The 20,511-nt window shown below is 36.8% G+C and overlaps 1 protein-coding gene across 2 annotated transcripts in view; it reads right to left on the reverse strand.

Annotated features, from left to right (window-relative positions):
- The window catches only part of RNF115 (ring finger protein 115), a 69,370-nt gene that overhangs the window by 13,906 nt on the left and 34,953 nt on the right, over nt 1–20,511 (reverse strand). For both annotated transcript variants that reach the window (XM_045544858.1, XM_045544859.1), the window contains one exon: nt 15,420–15,631. In XM_045544858.1, coding sequence (XP_045400814.1) covers nt 15,420–15,631 — 212 coding nt within the window. The remainder of the gene's footprint in view (nt 1–15,419; nt 15,632–20,511) is intronic.

The raw sequence follows: 20,511 nt of genomic DNA on the forward strand, positions 1-20,511 counted from the left end.
TGACCTTGAGCGATCCTCCTGCCTTGGCCTCCCAGAGTGTTAAGATTACAGGTGTGAGCCACCGCACCTGGCCACATTTAGGTTTAACAAGAAAATATTTTATGTTTTTAACAAAAAAAAAGAAATCAATATAAATACTGTATGTATCAAGTGAAGATAATTTCCAAACAACAGCTCATATACCTATCAGAGCCACCCTGAACAGGCTCTCTCTGTTACTGCTGCAAAAACATGGAACTAACATTTGACTTCCAGAGAGTAAGCAGCTAAGAAAGAGCTGACCATCAGCTGATCAGCTGCTGGTGAGCTGTCCCTGGCAACTCCAAGCATTTGTGTAGGATTAACTTCAGAGCATCAAGAACTATGCTGGTCTCTCAAACTTGGTCATTACTATTTACTTATTGGCCAGTTTAAGCATGTAATAATAATTTGCTGTTCATGTCACTAGCAAGCAAGGGGGGCATATTAGTTACCTAATGCTGTGTAACAGATTACCTCAGAATTTAGTGGCTTATGACAATATTCATTATCTCACTATTTCTGAGGGTCAGGAATTTGGGAGCAGCTTAGCTAGGTGGTTCTGGTGAAGGGTTTTTTGTTTGTTTGTTTGTTTGTTTTGAGACAGAGGCTCACTCTGTTGGCCAGGCTAGAGTGCCGTGGCATCAGCCTAGCTCACAGCAACCTTAAACTCTTGGGCTCAAGCAATCCTGCCTCTGCCTCTCAACTAGCTGGGACTACAGGCATGCGCCACCATGCCCGGCTAATTTTTTATATATATTTTTTTAGCTGTCCATATAATTTCTTTCTATTTTTAGTAGAGATTGGGTCTTGCTCTTGCTCAGGCTGGTCTCGAACTCCTGAGCTCAAACGATCCGCCCACCTCGGCCTCCCAGAGTGCTAGGATTACAGGCGTGAGCCACCATGCCCAGCCTGCACTAACTGTTAAATAAGAAAAACTGCAAGGTCATTTTGATAAGAATGCAAAGGGAATTTGATAAAATCACTAGTTATTCTTAATTAAAAGCCCCTAATAAATCAGGGACAAAACTAAACTTTCTTAATATGACACTGCATATATAAGGAACCCAAAGCAAACATGCTTAACAAAGAAACACTAATTCACTCTCACTAAAGTCAGGAAGAAGACAGGGACACCTACTATTAGACAACTTTGTTTTGATAGTCAATGCAATAGATGAGAAAAAATGGGAGGCATAAACACAGGAAGGAAAAAATACAATCAATATTTGTAGATGATACGACTGCTAATCTAGAAAACCCAAGAGAATAAAATGAAAAACTATTACAGCCAATAAGATAATCCAATTAAGTAGCAAGATGAAGGGTAACAAAAAATTTTCCAGTAATGATCAGTTAAAAAAAATGAAACTAAAAAACTTTACTTTGCTGAAAAATGTCTCTGTATTTTCCACTCAATTTTGTTGTGAACCTAAAACTAAAATATGTCGTGAACCTAAAAAATAAAATCTATTAAAAATAAATAAATAAATGAACTGAGACATGAGACATGGGCCTAAATGAGAACTTTCAATGTTATTTAAAAAAAAGTGCCAAGTATCCCCAAATTAATATATAAATTCAATGCACTTCCAATCAAAATCCCAGTGGGATGGAGGAGGTGACAGAGATTGAAAAATTGCACCTAAAATTTATTTGGAAGGGTAAATGTAAGAGAAGCATCAAGAAATTTTTAGAAAACAATAATAATGAGGGGGACCTTCCCTACTAGGTATCAAATCATACTACAAAATCACAGTAAGTAAATCAGTGTGGTACATGCAAAGGAACACATAAATAAAGATCTACAGGAACTTAACAGAGAATCCAGAGACAGAAGAGTATGAAAATGCATATATAATAAAGATGATATTTCAAATCAGATGGATTTTTCAATAATACATTATGCTGCAAATAACTGGATACTCATATTGGAGGAGGGGGGAGTTAGATCCTTAACTAAAAAATACACAAAAATAATACTCCCCACCCACTGGAGGGGTGAACATAAAAGCCCAATCAGGTCCAGAAACCATCCATGAAAGCTGACAGATAGACATCCTCTGGGATGAATGCTCTAATATGCTTATGAACTTGGAGCCACTACTGGCTATCTTTCATTTTACATAGGGAGAGCTATCTAACCATGATGTCAACACAAGATTTCAGAGAGATAGGCAGAAGAAGGGTGACAAAAAGATGAAGATAACATATTGATTGACTATCTAGATCCACATACTAATTTACAGACTAATTTATAGACTTCTAATTTACATTAGTGGTTCTCAATATCACCCCTACGAAGTGATTTAGAAATCTGATGGGGTAGTTTTGCCAGTCACAATAAATGGGAGGCACCATTCAGTTTCCAAGTAGGAAAGAGGACTGCTAGGCAGGCTGCAATAAATAGAAGGACTGTCAGGCCCAACAAAGAATTGTCCTCCAACATGCATATTTCTGACATTCTGCCTGGACATTCATTTGGTGAAAAACAACCTATAATTAACTGTGACTAAACCCAACCCCATCCTGCAAATAAACACAAAATATTTTCCATTTGGTTTTAATACATACTGAATTTTCCAGGAATGTAACTATTATCAAAATCAAGAGTTTATACTTTTCTCCTCCCTGAAACTTCCCAAGAGTTCTTCACCATTTTGTAAAATCATAACACTACACCAATGCTGCTTATGGTAGATGAACTGCAAATACAATATTCTTGTACCATTGTGTTTCTAGCTATCACATTCCTAATGATTCTATATACAGAAGCAAGCATCTAAATTTTTGTCTTCCAAAATAGTTATGGCTAAGCATTTACATATTTATACACATAATATTTTTATATATTACTTTTATTTCTCATTTATACTAATTGGAGAATAATATAATATATACATATATACATACATATACATATTTTTTTTTTTTTTGAGACAGAGTCTCGCTCTTTTGCCCTGGCTAGAGTGCCGTGGCATCAGGCTAGCTCACAGCAACCTCAAATTCCTGGGCTTAAGCAATCCTTCTGCCTCAGCCTCCCAAGTAGCTGGGACTACAGGCATGCGCCACCATGCCCAGCTAGTTTTTTCTATATATATTTTTAGCTGCCTAGATAATTTCTTTCTATTTTTAATAGAGACGGGGTTTCGCTCTTGCTCAGGCTGGTCTCGAACCCCTGAACTCAAACAATCCACCCGCCTCGGCCTCCCAAGTGCTAGGACTACAGGCATGAGCCACCACGCCCAGCCCAATATAATATATACATATATTTTTTAAAATTATGATCTATAGGTTATATCAATGAATTTCAAATCAGATAGAGGCCTTACAAGATATATGTTATAAAAGGGAGATGTTAGGTCTGATATAGGAAAGAACCATTTCAGTTATATGAACAAATACATTCTAGTTTTTTCTTAAGTTATATTAAATTGGAATTCTACCACGTAACCAGAGTTCTGACTAATACAACCACAAAAGCATCAGATAAAGAAAATACCAGATGAAAACACAGAAATAAATTTTTAAAATCTTAGAATAAGGAAAGCCTTTTAAAGCTTGATGTCAAATCTGAAAGACTGAAAGATGTGATATCCTAAAATTTAAACCTAAAAATTAAAAACATCTATACAGCAAGAGTTACCAAGGATAAAAGACAAAATGAAAAGAAATTTATATTTGCAATGTCTATAAAAGATTAAAATCCATACTACATATAGAGAGAGCCCTTAAACAATGTTTTAAAACTCCGTAACAGGAAAACTGGGCAAAGTATATCAATTAACTTACAGAATAAAAATATAAGTATCCGATAATCATATGAAAATAAGCTTAATCTAAAAGTGAAAAATCAGAGAGACATAAATTAAAACAAAAGTAACTACCATGTTTTTGTTTACCAGATTACAAAGATAAAGACTGATAGTATCTAGTTTAATGAGGATATAGGATACACTTTCAAATGCTGTTGGTGGGACTGTAATAGTTATAGCCTTTCACAAGGGCAATTTAGCAACATCAATTTTTAAATGGTCATGCCCTTTGACCCAGCACTTTTCCCTGTTAGAATTTCATTATACAGAAACATTTCTACAGACATTCACTCTCAGGTGAGATAAAGCAGTTGGTAGGGCTGGGCACGGTGGCTCACACCTGTAATCCTAGCACTCTGGGAGGCCGAAGCGGGTGGATCGCTCGAGGTCAGGAGTTCGAGACCAGCCTGAGCAAGAGCGAGACCCCCGTCTCTACTGAAAATAGAAAGGAATTATATGGTCAACTAAAAATATATATAGAAAAAATTAGCCGAGCATGGTGGCACATGCCTGTAGTTCCAGGTACGTGGGTGGCTGAGGCAGAAGGATTGCTTAAGCCTAGGAGTCTGAGGTTGCTGTGAGCTAGGCTGATGCCACGGCACTCACTCTAGCCCGGGCAACAGAGGGAGACTCTATCTCAAAAAAAAAAAAAAAAAAGCAGTTGGTAGCAGACCAGCATTAATACCTAGAACAACTTAGAAAATCCATATACTTAGAAAAGTCAGGTAATTTGTTTGAAGGCCAAGGAGAGCTGCACTAAGACAATGAGAAATAGAGGGGTTAAGACTTTACAGAGCGAATAATGTTGGAAGCAGCAGCCAGTTTCTGCAACTGCATTTGTTGGTGCTGGGCAAGAGCAGATGGCTGAGAATCCTGTACAAAGATTCAATGGAGGGCCACTGTGAAAAAAACAGCAAATCTAGGTCTTTTGGCAAAGACTCAGGAGGCACACAGCATGTGGCACAAGCACACAGCAGTTTTCCCTTCACAACACTTACCAAACCTTAGACTACACATGGCAGTAAATAAAAAACTTAAGTGGAAGCCTTTGGAAAATAGAGCAGAGTGCTACAGCACTCTCATTAGACCAAGATTAGAGTTCAGGACCTACTGGAGAAAGGGCCTCACAAAATACACCAAGCTCTAAATTGAAACCTCTGGAAGCCAAGGGTGATACCTAAGTACACTATCCTTACCAGGGCTGCAACCCAATCTTGTCTTGGCATAGTCCCTGATAGAATCAAAGTGATCATCCACTATTCTATGTATGTCTAGCAAGAAAACAATAAACCCTCTCTAGCAAAAAGTAACACTGTCAAGAGCCTCTACAATTTTTTACACAAATTACCTACATTTAACCAAAAATTAATGGACATGCCAAATGACAGGACAAATGACCAAAAACCAAGAGGAAAAGATAAACAACAAAAATAGCCGCTGGGGTGATCCAGATATTGCAGTTACCAAAAAAGGGCTTTAAATTAACTATGACTAATTTGTTATAGAAAAGACAGAATTTCATCAAAGAATTTGAACCCATAAAGCAATCAAATGGAAATTTTGGCAATGAAAAATATTGTATCTGAAACAAAGAATTCATTAGATGTAGCAGCAGATTAGACATAGAAGATTAATGAAACTGAAGATGGATCAATAGAAAATATCCAAACTGAAGTATAAAGAGAAAAGAATGGAAAACATGGAAAGATACATTTTCACAGACATACAAAAATATATAAATAAGCATGAGTGCTCAATGCAGTAGAGTTTACAACGATGAAGAAAGAATCTAAAAGATATCCAATGTCCATAATTAGGAGACTATATAAATTAATTATGGTGTATTCATAAAACAGAATTCTATTTATGTGTTTCAATGTGAGAGATCTGGCAGATATAAAAACAATGACATAGAAAAATGGACAAGATACATTGTAATATGAAGAAAATTAAATATTCAAAATATCCAACTAGATATTGTTTCTGCCTTCATGGAAGTGCTAGAAAAATTACAACAGGTATAAACAGGTATATAAATTGGATTTTTTACTTTCCAGATAAACATAGCAAAAACTTTAAAAATTATTTTTACATACCTCTAATGGCTTGCTATTGTCTTCCTGTGTACTTAGAATAAGAATGTTAGGGCAGTGTTTTCCAAGGCAGGTAACACTACCATTAAGTTATTTTTATATACACAGGGATATTTTCAAAACAAATTCAGTGGTTACACACTTGTTTTAATTCAAAAGTCTGCCACATTTCTTATGTGAAAAGTCAAAGACAAACAAGATGATATTTACTCTGGATTTGGAGAGCCTGGAGAACCTAGAATCTCAAAACGTCCCCACAATATTCAATGACCTGAGAAAATGAACAATAACTCTTTTGCTTATCCCCTACCACTCCACTGTTACTTGACCAATAAGTGAAATCCAATTTAATATGGCCTGGGTGGCAAAATGTAAAAGTAACAATAGTAAAAGTTACATTCAGAAGGAAATGTATGTATTCACTAACATATCTTAAAATTATGGAAAATGTTTCTTTTAGGATGTGCTATATGCCAGGTTATTATGTTAGGCTTTAGAGAAATAAGGATCCTTGCCTTCTTGGAACTTACAGTCCAAACTGTGAGTAGGAAAGAGAGACATTAAATAGCCACACAAAAATAAATCTGCTTCCGTGGCTAGTGCTAAAAAGCACACAGAGCTCTGTGAAAATATACACAGGGACCCAGTAAGAGTGCCAGGAAAAGCTTCCCAGAGGAAGTGATACTTGAAATTACATCCAAAGGATGACTCTGAGTTAACTAAGGAAAAGAGTCGGGGAGTAGGGCTGGGGGCAGAACATTCCAGCAGATGAAACTGAAATGTACAAAGGCCCGTGGTTGAAGAGAACTGAGCAATTGTGAGGCACTCAAAGGCCAGTGAGGATAGAATGGAGGGTAAGGGGAGAAAAGGTGTGGAATAAAGTCAGAGAAGTAGGTAGAAGCCTACTTTAGAAACCTAAGGCATTTTTATTTTATCAATGTTTATTTTTAATTTTTAAATTTTATTTTGTTTTTAAAATTAACTAAGGTTGCTTTATTTTTAATGTGTTTATTTTTATGGTTACTTTGTATTAATGGCAAATGTTTTTCTATCTGTGTAAACAATATGAGTTAAAAGATGTATTCAGCTGCAAATAACAGATATCTGACTAAAAATGGCTTAAGCAGCAAGAACATTTATTTACCTTAACTAACAAATAGTCTGGAGGTAAAGAGTCCCAGGTTTGGTATGGCAACTCAATGAAAGATGCCTCTTTCCATTTTCCTACTCTGCCATTCTCAGCACATCAGCCATGTCTCCCATAAATGGTTCCAAGATGGCTGCAGCAGCTCCAGGCATCACATCCTCACACAGGAAGTAAAAAGCTAAGATTCTCCTTGGGTATTTCCTTTATAAGAGAGGAAAAATTTTCCCAGACATCCTTCCTTTAGGTCTCAGCTGGTGAGAAATGGGTCACATGCCTATGTCAAAGAGCCTCAGAAAATAATATCTGGCGTTTTCTGATCCTATTTCATAAAGTGGTCTCTACTTAGCAACAAAGATGAGTGAAAAAAATGGTGATTTGGCTATTGAAGACATAGTCAATAAAGTTTGCACATGTAAAAATATGAAGCTTCCTTTTATAATATGTCTAAATAAAGTTAAAAACAGGTGAATCTATTTTTTAAAAAAAATAATAATGATGACAGGGGGAAAATTCATCAAGAAATATTTAAATGACTGAAATGTAAAAACACTGATTTAGGGAACCTAAATTTCTCAGTTCGTGACACCCACAAAAAAACGGGGGGAATTCCCATGCTTAATATGTTTTGTAAGTGATAAGATAAAAATCTTCAGAATATTGCTAAAACATTGTTTAATATGAAAGAAATGTTAATATGTTAACTCTATGCTACAATTAATCTAAATTAGCATGCCATTTATTCTATTAGCTGAAGTAGCTGATAAAATAGCTAATTAGCAGACACTGTAGCTGGCTGACCCCAAATCTATCCTTGACACCATTCTCCCTTGTCACTTCCCATTGTAAAGGATAGAAAAGCTAAATCCGTGTTCTCTCAGCTTTCCCTTACAACTGGGGTAAGAAGCATGTGATACAATGCCCAGTGAATGGAATTCTCTTGGCAGCGGGTATGGAGGTAGAAGGTGTTGGGTAAGGGTGGGGCAGTAGAAGTTTTTGCTTTCCTTAAAAAAATGGGATAAATGGACGGGCAGTGTGGTGGCTATAATCCTAGCACTCTGGTAGACTGAGGTGGGAGGACTGCTTGAAGTCAGCAGTTCAAGCCCAGTCTGAGCAAAAGTGAGACCCCATCTCTACCAAAAATAGAAAAAATTAGCTGGGCATTGTGGTACGTGCCTGTAGTCCCAGCTACTCAGGAAGCTGAAGCAGGAGGATCGCTTGAGCCCAGGAGTTTGAGGTTGCAGTGAGCTATGATGATGCCATTGCACTCTAGCCAGGGCGACAGAGCGAGACTGTCTCAAAAAAAAAAAAAAAAAAACAAAAAGAAACCAGGGGGTAAACAAGCTGATGCCAAACCTTTCTCCTTTCTTTCCACCTAAGGCAGTAAGAATGAAAGAAAGGCCAAAGAGAATCACAGAGATCCAACCCTGATATGGTTAAGACACTGAACTAACCTGCTGCTACCTACCTACAGACTTCCTGTTATGTGTAAGAAAAACCCTCTTGTTTAAGTCACCCTCACATCAAGTTATACATTATTTGCACATTACTAAGTAAGGTAATATGATTATCTGGTAAAGGACATGTAAGAAAAGAAAGCTTATGTCTTTCTCCTACTCTCTGCTATTAGTCAAAGGGACAATGTCACAGTACAGTACACCACGATGTTCTACGGAATGAAGAGGCAGCAATCAACCATGGAAGAATGATTCAAGCTAATGTGTTCACAGTGACATTTTATTAGTCTGAGCAAATTTTTGAGCAAAAGTTTGTTTTGTTTTGTTTTAATTTTTTAGAGACAGGGTTTAGCTCTACTGCCCAGACTGGAGTACAGTGGTACAATCAGAGCTCATTGTAGCCTCAAACTCCTGGGCTCAAGTGATCCTCCTGCCTCAGCCTCCTGAGTAGATGGGACTACAGGGGCACATCACCACGTCCAGCTGTATTTTTTTTTTTACTTTTTGTAGAAACAGGGTCTCAGGTCTCATTATGTTGCCCAGGCTGGTCTCAAACTCCCCCTCGGGGTGGGGGAGCAAGGGCAATATACGTAACCTAAACTTTTGTACCCCCATAATATGCTGAAATAAAAAATAAATAAATAAATAAACTCCTGCCTTCAAGTGATCCTCCTGCCTCGGCCTCCCAAAGTGCTATGATTACAGGTGCGAGCCACCATGCCTGGCCTCATGGATTTTATTTTAATCATTATTCATTTTGATGGTCAAATAATCCCAATTTGGTCAGAGTAGTTGGATCTAAACATTTTAGGCAGTAGCCTTTGTTTACAGCCCTTAAATTAATAAGAGAGTTGGAGGATCACTTGAGCCCATGAGTTTGAGGTTTACAGTGAGCTATGATCATGCCACTGCACTCTAGCCCAGGCGACAGAGTGAGAGATCCTGCCAAAAAAAAAAAAAAAAAAATCTCTGCGTCCATGCTAAAATAAATAAATAACCAGACAGACAGACAGATAAGGTGGGGCAGGAAGAACTCTTTTTTACAGAAGAATGAAGAATGCCTAGTATCTGCAGAAGGAATCATAGAAATAGAAAATCATTATTTTATAGCCATTACAGTAGTAATTCAGGCAAGGATCATTAATAGATGCCAATACCATTAGGTGAAAAACTATTACGGTACCAGATATTCATTCAATCGCTAAGTTATCACCGCAGATTATACACTAATTACAAAGGAGAAAGGGTACCTTTATAAGAAAAAAATCATCATTACCCATGATGGGACAATCCAACATCATGTGCCACCTGTTGTGATACACTGATACATCACTATCCGGTACTCTTACCCAGTGAAGAAACAATCAGACAAGTCCAAATTAACAGACACTCTGTGAAAAAGGAAAAACCTAGCTTGGACTCTTAAAAACTAAGGGAAGTCATCTGTGGGTTTTCCAGTGGACAGCACAAACTACACCATCAGCCACACTCTAGCATTAACTATCAGACATGTGAACAAATGAGTCCACAGATGATTTCAAGCTCTCACCTTTAAGTCTTATAGATATCGCCCCACACATCATATAGCAAAGACATATCTAAATCTAAATCCTCAAACCATATCTAAATTTCTGACTGAAAGAAGTATTGATTTAATTGGGTTAAGAAAGCAGTAGAGGTATTTCTGCCAGACAAAAGAGATTAGGCAAATGTACAGAAAACGAGACAGTATGGTTTACAGAGAAAACTGTAAATTTGGTATTGGTGGAATAAAAGAAAAGCAGGAGGCGACAGGAAACCAGGCTGCAGAGGATGGAAGGGTTATAAAACGTAGAGGGCCTTATATATAAAGTTATGGACCCTATGACAATAGTATTTTAAGCAGGGGAGTGATACAGATTTGAAAATTTAGGTAGATAATCCTGCAAAACTAATATGGGAATAAATTTAAGAATGGAAAAGCCTTGAAGGAGAAAAATGTTAAGAGGTTAATGCAATAATGAGGCAAGCAAGAAATGATGGGGAAACTGAACTATGGGAAAAATGACTGATCAAAACAGGAGTTGAGAAATAGAAAATAAGAGTCAGAAAGGGCCGGGCATGGTGGCTCATGCCTGTAATCCTAGCACTCTGGGAGGCCGAGGCGGGAGGAGTTCAAGACCAGCCTGAGCAAGAGCGAGACCCCATCTCTACTAAAAATAGAAAGAAATTAGCTGGACAACTAAAAATATATAGAAAATATTAGCTGAGCATGGTGACACATGCCTGTAGTCCCACCTACTTGGGAGGCTGAGGCAGGAGGATCACTTGAGCCCAAGAGTTTAAGGTTGCTGTGAGCTAAGCTGACGCCACATTACTTACTCTAGTCTGGGCAACAAAGCAAGACTCTGTCTCAGGGAAAAAAAAAAAAAGTCAGAAAGACTTGATGACTAATTAGAATGTATGTATATGAGAGGGGTAGGTGAGACAAAGAGAAGATCTGAAGTCAATGCCCAGGCTCCTAACTTGGGTAGAGAGTGGTATCCCCAATCAAATCAAAAATAAAGGAAAAGGATCAAGTTTAGAAGAAAAAGTTTAGTTTCCATCTTGGTGAGTCTGGAGTATCTATGGAACATTCCAGATCGAAATGTGTAACAAGAAGTTCTATATTTAAGCCTTAAATTAGGGGAAAATGTCAAAACAGGAATACAGATCTAAAAGTCTTCAGTATATAGGTAATTATTATATTAGAACCACAATAGGACTTGAGAATGACCAGAGAGCAGGTATAGGGCAGTGATTCCCAACCAGGGACAATTTTGGCCCTAGGGGAAATTTCTGGTTGTCATAACTGGGGTGGGAGCAGGGGGTGTTATGGGCATGGAGTGGGTAGAGCGAGGGATGATGATAAACATCCTATATAATGCACAGAAGAGCCCCACACAACAAAGAATTACCTAGACCAAAATATCAATAGCTGAGAAACCCTGTTGTAGTGTAACAGGAAAAGCATGATGAGGGAAGCATCTTAGGAAAACCAATATTTAGGAAGTACCCATAAGGAAAAGTCAGAGAAGAAAATGTGCTGACATGGAGGTCAAAGCAGTACAGAATCTCAAGGAGGAAAAAAAAAGACCAAAGAAGTTGAATTCAGTGAGTTGGACTTTACAATAAAGATTTTAAACTATTCACTGGGTCTGCAATTAGAAAGTCACCACAGTGAAAGGAGGGCCAGACTACAACAGGTAGAAGAATAATGGAAGATGAGAAAATACAGAAAGTAAACGTAGACGCCTCTTAAGAAATTCTATTAAAAAGGAAAAGAAAGAGATTAGGCATAACTAGAGCAATCATTCTTAACCCTGGCAACAATAAGAATAACCTCAGGAGCTTTTAAAAAATACCAGTACCTGGACTCAGCCCAGACTAATGAAATCACAATCTCTGGGGGTGGGAGCCAGGTTTTGGTATTTTTAAAAATATCCTCAGTGACACTAACGTACAGCCAGGATTAAAAACCATGGAGCTAAAGGGTAAACGGGTACCCAAGGGGCATAAAGGGGAAAATAGGAGCAGGAAGAGGAAATGGATGAAACAAAATCCTAGAAGTAGGTAAGGAATGGGTCAGGAACATGGGCTGACAGGTTTGTCTTGAGAAAAAGAAAGGACACCTCATCTCAGGAGACTGGAGAGAGAATGAATGTTGAGATAGAGAAGTTGGGCACAGGGATTTGGGGAGTTCATGCCTAAGGCCCCAATTTTCATAATGGAGAATATAAGTCAGCTGCTGAGAATCAGCTATTGGATAGGAAATTTGGAGAGTGAAATTTGGTAAAATTCAAAATATTTGCTGAGGGAATGCAAAACAAAAGACAAATCAAAAGTACTGACAGTCCAATGGAGATTAAATATACTTTACTATCTGCAGGGCCACCAATGGGCACATATATGTGATTTCCCTTTAGCAGTACTTAACCATCCCCTAGTAAAGGAACAAGGAAAAGTAGACCCATTGGTCCAAAATTGGCTTAGTCGGTAGAAAGGAAAAAAAAAGATAAACAGCACAGGAGGTAAAGGTTTAAATGAACTATAGTTGAAAAAAGCTCAACAACGGGGTTTCAAACAGGCAGAGAGACACCACATGTACTTTCTAATAAACTGGTACTAACTGATGGGCACACATGGGCAGAGGGAAGTAAAAGTCATTGGAAATCATACAGGGGGGAGGAGGAAGGGAGGGGTACTCTAATGGGTACAGTGAACTCTATTCAGATGATGAGCACACTAATAGCCCTGACTCAAACATTACAAAAGCTATTCACGTTAAGAAAAATATTGGTACATCTTTAATATTTTGAAATTAAAAAGGAAAAAGAAAAAGAAAATCTACATGTAGTTTAACTGGCGCAGGATATAATGGAGTTACCTCTGGGCACTATAAGCTATTAAAACAATCTAAAATTTCATTTATGGCACGGCGCAGTGGCTCATGCCTGTAATCCTAGCACTCTGGGAGGCCAAGGCAGGCGGATCGTTTGAGCTCAGGAGTTCGAGACCAACCTGAGCAAGAGTGAGATCCCGTCTCTACCAAAAAAATAGACAGAAATTATCTGGACAGCTAAAAATATATAGAAAAAATTAGCCAGGCATAATGGTGCATGCCTGTAGTCCCAGCTACTCGGGAGGCTGAGGCAGAAGGATTGCTTAAGCCTTTAGGAGTTTGAGGTTGCTGTGAGCTAGGCTGACGCTAGGCTGACGCCATGGCACTCTAGCCCGCACAACAGAGTGAGACTCTGTCTCAAAAAAAAAATAAATAAATAAAAATAATAAAAAAATAAAAATAAAATTTCATTTATTTTTGTCCTAGACAATCCCATTAAATCTAATTTCCCATATCCTGTATTTGTCCTAAGAAGGAAAGTCTGCAACTAATTTTGAAATGTACAAAAGATGAACTAATGAACAGATAGATGGATAGATATGTGACAAAGCAAGTAGAGTAAAATGTTAATAGTAAAGTCTAGAAAGTGTGGGGCTGGGAAGTGTAAACTTTAGAAGAGGCTGTCCAATAGAGCTTTCTGAGATGATGGAAATTTTCTATAATCTGTACTGCCGAATATAGTAGTATTAGCTACACGTGGCCACTGAGCCCCTGAAATGTAGCTAGTGGGACTCAGGAATTTTGAATTTTGAGTTTTATTAACTTTTAATTAATTTAAATTTAAACTGATATGGCCAAATGTGGCTAGTGGCTGCCATATAAGACAGTACAGCACTAGATTCATATAGCCCTGGGTTCAAGTCCTAGGTTCACTCCTGGCTGTTACTTTATTTCTCTTTGTCTCAGTTTATTTTTATATAAAATGAAAACAGCAATAGCACCTATTACTTCATACAGATTAAACAAGATATAGTAGATAAACCACGAAGCATAGTCCTGCACATATGGCAAACACTTAAAATTAATGTTTATTACTCCTACTAAATGGAAACCATGAGATCAAGGACCACCATCTGTTTCGTTCACCATTGTATTCCCAGTGCCTACTACAGTGCCCCATACATAAAAGACACTCAATAACATTTGTTGCATGACTATTTTTACAGTCATAAGACTTTACATTTATCCTACTAAATTTCATATTAAGTCCACTGCCCAACCTGTTGAAATCTTTTTGAATCCTAATGTCATCTAATATATTTCATATCTCTTTCAGTATCTTCTGAAATTTTGATAAATATAATATAGCTATGGTTTGAAGGTGTCCCCCCAAAGTTCATGTGTTGGAAACTCAATCCCCAAGTGTTGAGAAGAGGGAACTTTAAGAGATGATTAGGTCATGAGGGCTCTGCCTTCATGAGTGGATCAATGCTTTTATCATGAAAGTGGATCAGTTGCCTCTTTCTGCCATCTTTCTGTGCCCCCATAATGGTGTGCATGCCATAATGGTGTGCCACAGTGGTCCTGGCTGAAGCTCTTAAGAGCATCAACAATGCCAAAAAGAAAGGCAAATGTCAAGTTCTTATAATGCTGTGCTCCAAAGTCATCATCCGGTTTCTAACTGTGATGATGAAGCATGGATACACTGGTGAATTTGAAATCATCGATGATCACAGAGCTGGGAAAACTGTTGTGAACCTCACAGGCCCCAGATTTGATGTGCAACTCAAAGATCTAGAAAAATGGCAGAATAATCTGCTCCCATCCCGCCAGTTTGGTTTCACTGTACTGACAATTTCAGCTGGCATCATGGACCATGAAGAAGCAAGAAGAAAACACACAAGACGGAAGATCCTTGTATTCTTTTTCTAGGGATGTAACACATACTTACAAATAAAACACCTCAATGGAAAAATAAATAAAGTGGATCAGTTATTGTGGGGGTGAGTTCCTGATAAAAGGATGAGTTCTTTCTCACTCATGGGTGCTCTCTTGCCCTCCTGCCTTCCATCATGGGATGATGCAACAAGAAGGCCCTTGCCCAATGTGGGCCCCTCGACTTTGGACTTCCCAGCCTCCAGAAGAAACAAGAAATAAATCTCTGGTAGAGATTTTATTTCTCTATAAGAAATATATCTCTGATCTTTATAAATCACCCAGTCTCAGATGTTCTGTTAGAACAACACAAAATGGACTAAGACATATAACATCTATACATTAATATGAGACATTAATAAAAATGTTAACTAGAGATTTATAACATTGGTTTATCACCCTTTAGTTTAAAATCCAGGTGAATACAGACTAGGTAATATGTGAGGACAAATATGTAATTTAGCTTCATTTTCATCCTGCCTATATATCTTCATCTTGTCCACAAAGGTAGTAAGTACGAGAATCTCATAAGGATTAGATTATGCTAATAAGTCCTTCATTGAAACTACCCTTAAAGAGAACGTAAAAACAACTCACCCTTCAATAGCTGGAGATCTATCAGGACGAGTACTTCCTCGAGATCTGTATCTGCGAGTCACTGGTAGCCGTGGAGGCCGACTCGGTCCCCAGAAGTCAGTGTGGGTTTGGTGACCCCTCTCATTGGCTCTATTATCTTGGTCCAGTGGATTGCTACTTAGAAATGGTCTAAAATCTTGAAAAAACATTGTGTGATCCAAATGGTCCCAGAGCTAGCAAAAAAACAGAATTAAACCACATATTAGGAAAAAAGAATCTAATTAAACATCTGGATTGTTTCCAGTTTTTTACTATTACAAATGGCACTATGATTATTGTATGAGTCTTCTGCTGCAAAAGTACAAAAGTTTCTCTATTAGTGATCTGTACAACTATTTTACAGTCTATACATCTTCTACTAGGTAATGCCAAATTGTTTTCCAAAGTGGCTGTACGAATTTACACATCTACCAAGAGCGTTTAAGAGTTTGTACTATGCTACATCCTAGCAAGCACTCTGTATCATAGGACTTTTTGTTATTGTTGTTAGTTTTTAATAATCTGATAGATAGAGAATGATATCTCATTGTGGGGTTTTTGTTTTGGGTGTGTTAAGAACCAATAGGAGGGTTTATTTAAAGTGCATATTCTTTGGCTCTATGCCAGAAACTAAATTTAACAGATCTGTGGTGAGCCTGAAAGATTCTCTATAGTATTTCTTTTAGGTCAGGTCTACTAATAATGAACCTTCTCAGCTATTGTTTATCTGGGGACATCTTGATTTCTCCTTCATTCCTGAAGGACAGTTTTGCCAGATTTAGAATTTTTGTTTGGCAGGGAGTTTTTTCTTCAGTACTTTAAAATATGTCATCCCACTGCCTTCTAGCCTCCATGGCTTCTGCTGAGAAATCAGCAGAAAGTAATCTTATTTAAGATCACTTGATGTTACAAGTTGCTTCCCTCTTGCTGCTTTAAAGATTCTTTATCTCTGGCCTCTGACAATTTAATTATAATATAATGTGCTTTGGTATGGATCTCTTTGAGTTTATCCTTCTTGGAGTTAATTGAGCTCTTTGGGTGTGCAGATTCATATCTTTTGGTGAATTTGGGATGGTTTTGGCAATTATTTCTTCCAACACATTTCTGTACCTTTCTCCCTCTCCTTTCCATGATGCATATGTTGTGGTACACTTTATGGTGTCCCACACATCTCTTGGGTTCTATTTGTTTTTCTTCAATCTTTTAAATTTGTATTCCTCAGACTGCATAATTTCAACTGACGTATCCTTGAGTTCACCGATTCTTTCTTCTGTATCTGTTGAATTCCTCTAGTGAATTTTTCAATTCAACTATTATAATTTTCTGCTCCAAAATTTCTATTTGATTCCTTTTTAAAATTGCTACCCCTTTACTGATACTCTCTCTTTGTTGAAACATCATTCTCCTGGATTTCTTTAGTTCTTTGCCTATGGTATCCTCTAGTTCTTTGAGCATATTTAAGACAGTTGACTTAAAGTTTTTGTCTAGTAAGTCTAATGTCTGTGCTTCCTCAGGGGTAGTTTCTGTTAAATTTTTTTCCCTGTGAATGAGGCACACTTTCTAGTTTCTTTGCATGCTTCATAATTTTTTGTTGAAAACTGGACATTTTGAATGTGTAAAAAAAAAAAATCAAAAAAACAAAAACAAAAAAAAGAAAAGAAAGAAAAGGGAAAGAAGAGAAGAGGAAAGAAAAGAAAAAAAAAATGCTCCCAGGTCTTTGTTAATTGGCTATTGGGGCACTCCTTCAACAATCAGCCCTAACATTTACAAATCTGCCTTAACCTTCACTTCCTGCTTGTGTTGAGCCTAAAGACCAGCTAATGGTCTTCTCAGGTCTTTTCTGAGCATACATGTTGCCCTGAGCATCCACATGGCCTTCTAGGTTCCCCACACAGAATAGCTTTTCAAAGCCCCTATTCCCTGCAAAAAGCTCATTCGACAGCTTTTCTTCTGAGACTTCCATCATGTCTATTGTTTGCCCCAATTATTTTTTTTGCTCCAGGCAGCAGTCCTTCGGGGAAACCCCAAGTCAGGTCAAAACAGACAAATATAATCCCTTAGGAAGACAATCTACTCTTTCTGAAACCAGGTATCCCAATAGAAGAACACAGGCTGCCATCTTCAAGACTGTAGCCATGCCAAGGAGGGAGGTGGGGCTAGGGTAAATAAAAACACTACAAAGATCGCCTATCCTGTTTCAGTGCCCTTTCTGCTGGCTAAAAGTTTGGTTGCTATACACATTTGACTATCTTTCCAGAGTTCTGATAAGCTTGATTCTGACAGTTTTGCCAAATTTTTTGGTGTTTCTGCAGAAGGATGGCCCCTGGAAGCTCCTACTCTGCCACTTTTGCTGGCATCACCCTTTCGTTGTGGTTTTAGTTTGCCTTTCCTGATACTAATAAAGCTAAACTTTTTTGTATTTACCAGCCATTCATATTTTTTCTCTTTCATGTCTTATCTTCTCTTCTTTCATGTCTTTTGTCCACTTTTCTTACTGAACTGACTTTCTAATTGCCTTAGTATCTTTTTTAAAAATTCTGTTTTAACAGTTACTTGCTAGTAACAGAAATATAACTGATTTTTGTATATTGACCTTAATATATAAAAATTTGAACTGTTAGTAATTCTAATAATTTGTATACACAGAAAACCCAAAAGCATATACAATCACATCATCTGAGAAAAATAACTATTTTGTTTCCTTCCCAATCCTTACTTTTCATTTCTTCTTATCTAATTGTATTAGCTATTATAGAATCTGCAATACAATATTGAAAGGAAGCAATGATAGCAGGCACCCCTCTCTTGTGCCTGATTTTAAAAAGCATATACCTGGCATTTTATCATTAAATATTATGTTTTACACTAGGATTTTGGCAAATACTCTTTAGCAGATAAAACAAGTTTCCTTCTATTCCTAGTTTACTAAGAATATTTTTCATGAAGGAATATTGACTTTTATCAATACTTTTTCAGCATCTATTAAAATGATCATAGTTTTTCATTTTTAATCTATAAAATTACATTAAAAGATTTCCTGTCAACCTAACTTTGAATTCTTGGTTCACAGTGAACACAATTTGGCTTCTTATATATTACTGGATTCTACGTCTGGTGTTTTGGGTGAATTTTTGCACCTATGTTCATGAGTGAACTAGCATATGATTTTCCTTTAGTGTACTATTCTTGTCTGGTTTTAGCGTCAGGTTATACGAGTCCCAGAAAATATGTTGGCAAGCATTCCTTTTCTTTCATATAAAGACATCCTGTGACACAGAAATAGACCTGGTATAAGCATTTTAAATTTTGCTAGACAATACCAAACTACCCTCTAAGTCTGTATACAGTAGTCCCCCCTCATCCAACGGAGGTACATTCCAAGGCCCGGAGTGAATACATGAAACCGTGGATAGTACTGAACCTTATATCTACTATGTTTTTTCCTATACATACTCATGATAAAGTTTAATTTATAAATTAGGCACAGTAAGAGATTAACAACAATAATAAAATAAACCAATTATAACAATATACTATAATAAAAGCTATGTGAATACTGTGTCACTTTCTCTCAAATTATCTTATTGTACCGTACTCAGCTATTTTCAGACCACAGTTGACTGCAGGTAACTGAAACCATGGAAAGCAAAACCACAGATAAGGGAGCACTACGGTACCAATTTATACTTCTACCAGAGTATAAGAGTTTGCATTCTCCCACACTCAGGCCAACACTGTTAAAAAGTTTTAAAAATTCTAATGGCCAATCTGAAGAGCAAAAAATAATATGCATAATAAAATCATTAATAAGATTTCTATAAATACTGGTGAGATAAAGCACCTTTTTCATTTTAGCTATTTGTTCTTATTATCCTATCAGTCTTATTTCCCTTTGCTTTCTATAATAGTAACAGTCTCCAAGAAAGATCACTGGTTTCTAGTCTGAAAAGTGGTATAGAATGCAAGGTTTTTCTTGACTCAAAATTCCTAAGTAACATTTAAAAACTCAAAACTATACTTGCTTTCAGCAAATGAAAAACTAGTAACAGACTCTTCCATGTTCTCAATCATCTATCTCATTAAGGTAAACTATAGGAAGAGATCCACGATTCCCTTACTATATAAAGTTCCACAACATCTGCTCACAGAAAACAACTCTTAAAGTAACAATTACTTGCATTATAATATAAAAATTAAATATTTTAAACTTTGGACTAGAAGAAAAATCAAGCACCAAGGCTTATATCAATAATCTGCTTTGATAATCTCATACTTCAGATGACTGCAAATTGTTATCACAGCTAATAACATATAAAAATTCTGTGGGATGCAACCTCAAAAGTGGCTTTAACACATTACCCAAGAATCTACAATGATGATAAGAACACCTATATTCATTATGAACTTCACTATATCTTATAATTTTATTATTTATTTTGTGTTTAATGCACAACTATTTCACACCTTAAACTTGCTTCGATTTGGTGATATAAAGTTTTAAACATTGCAGATCAGTATAGAACTGGTCACAGAGGAAGAGCTAGAAATCCAGTAGCATGATTTTTAAATAACCTGTCTTTGTTTTTGATGTTAAATAGTAAACGCCAGTAGTGACCAAGAACACAGTGATTACACATACTATACTGGAGGGATTTCATTTTTAATTCATCTTTGTGAAGATTTAGAAATCATTCCTTGTGTAAAGGGAATGTTTAATTGAGAAATAAACATTTATGTACAAAATGAAAAAAAAAGTAGCTTTAATATCAGGAGGAGGCATTTTGCTACTAATTTTGAAAATTAGTGCAAACTAATTGTAATGGTCAATGTATTTGTGGCCTATTTTCATCCCAAAATAATAGTGTACTCTAACCATAGAACACAGGAAAAAAGAGCACACCTCACAAATTTCTACTAAATCAACACGAAGGATAAGAATAGCTTCAGGTCATTTGTCTATGAGCAGACTTAGGTAAGCATAAGAGAAAAAAAAATAGTTCATACAACAAAAACTGGGTATTCAGGACATGGCTTACATAAGTAAAACTAATAGGGAACACTATTATAGAGTTTT

This window comes from Lemur catta, chromosome 3 (genome assembly GCF_020740605.2).
Source record: "Lemur catta isolate mLemCat1 chromosome 3, mLemCat1.pri, whole genome shotgun sequence".
Taxonomy (NCBI): Eukaryota; Metazoa; Chordata; class Mammalia; order Primates; family Lemuridae; genus Lemur; species Lemur catta.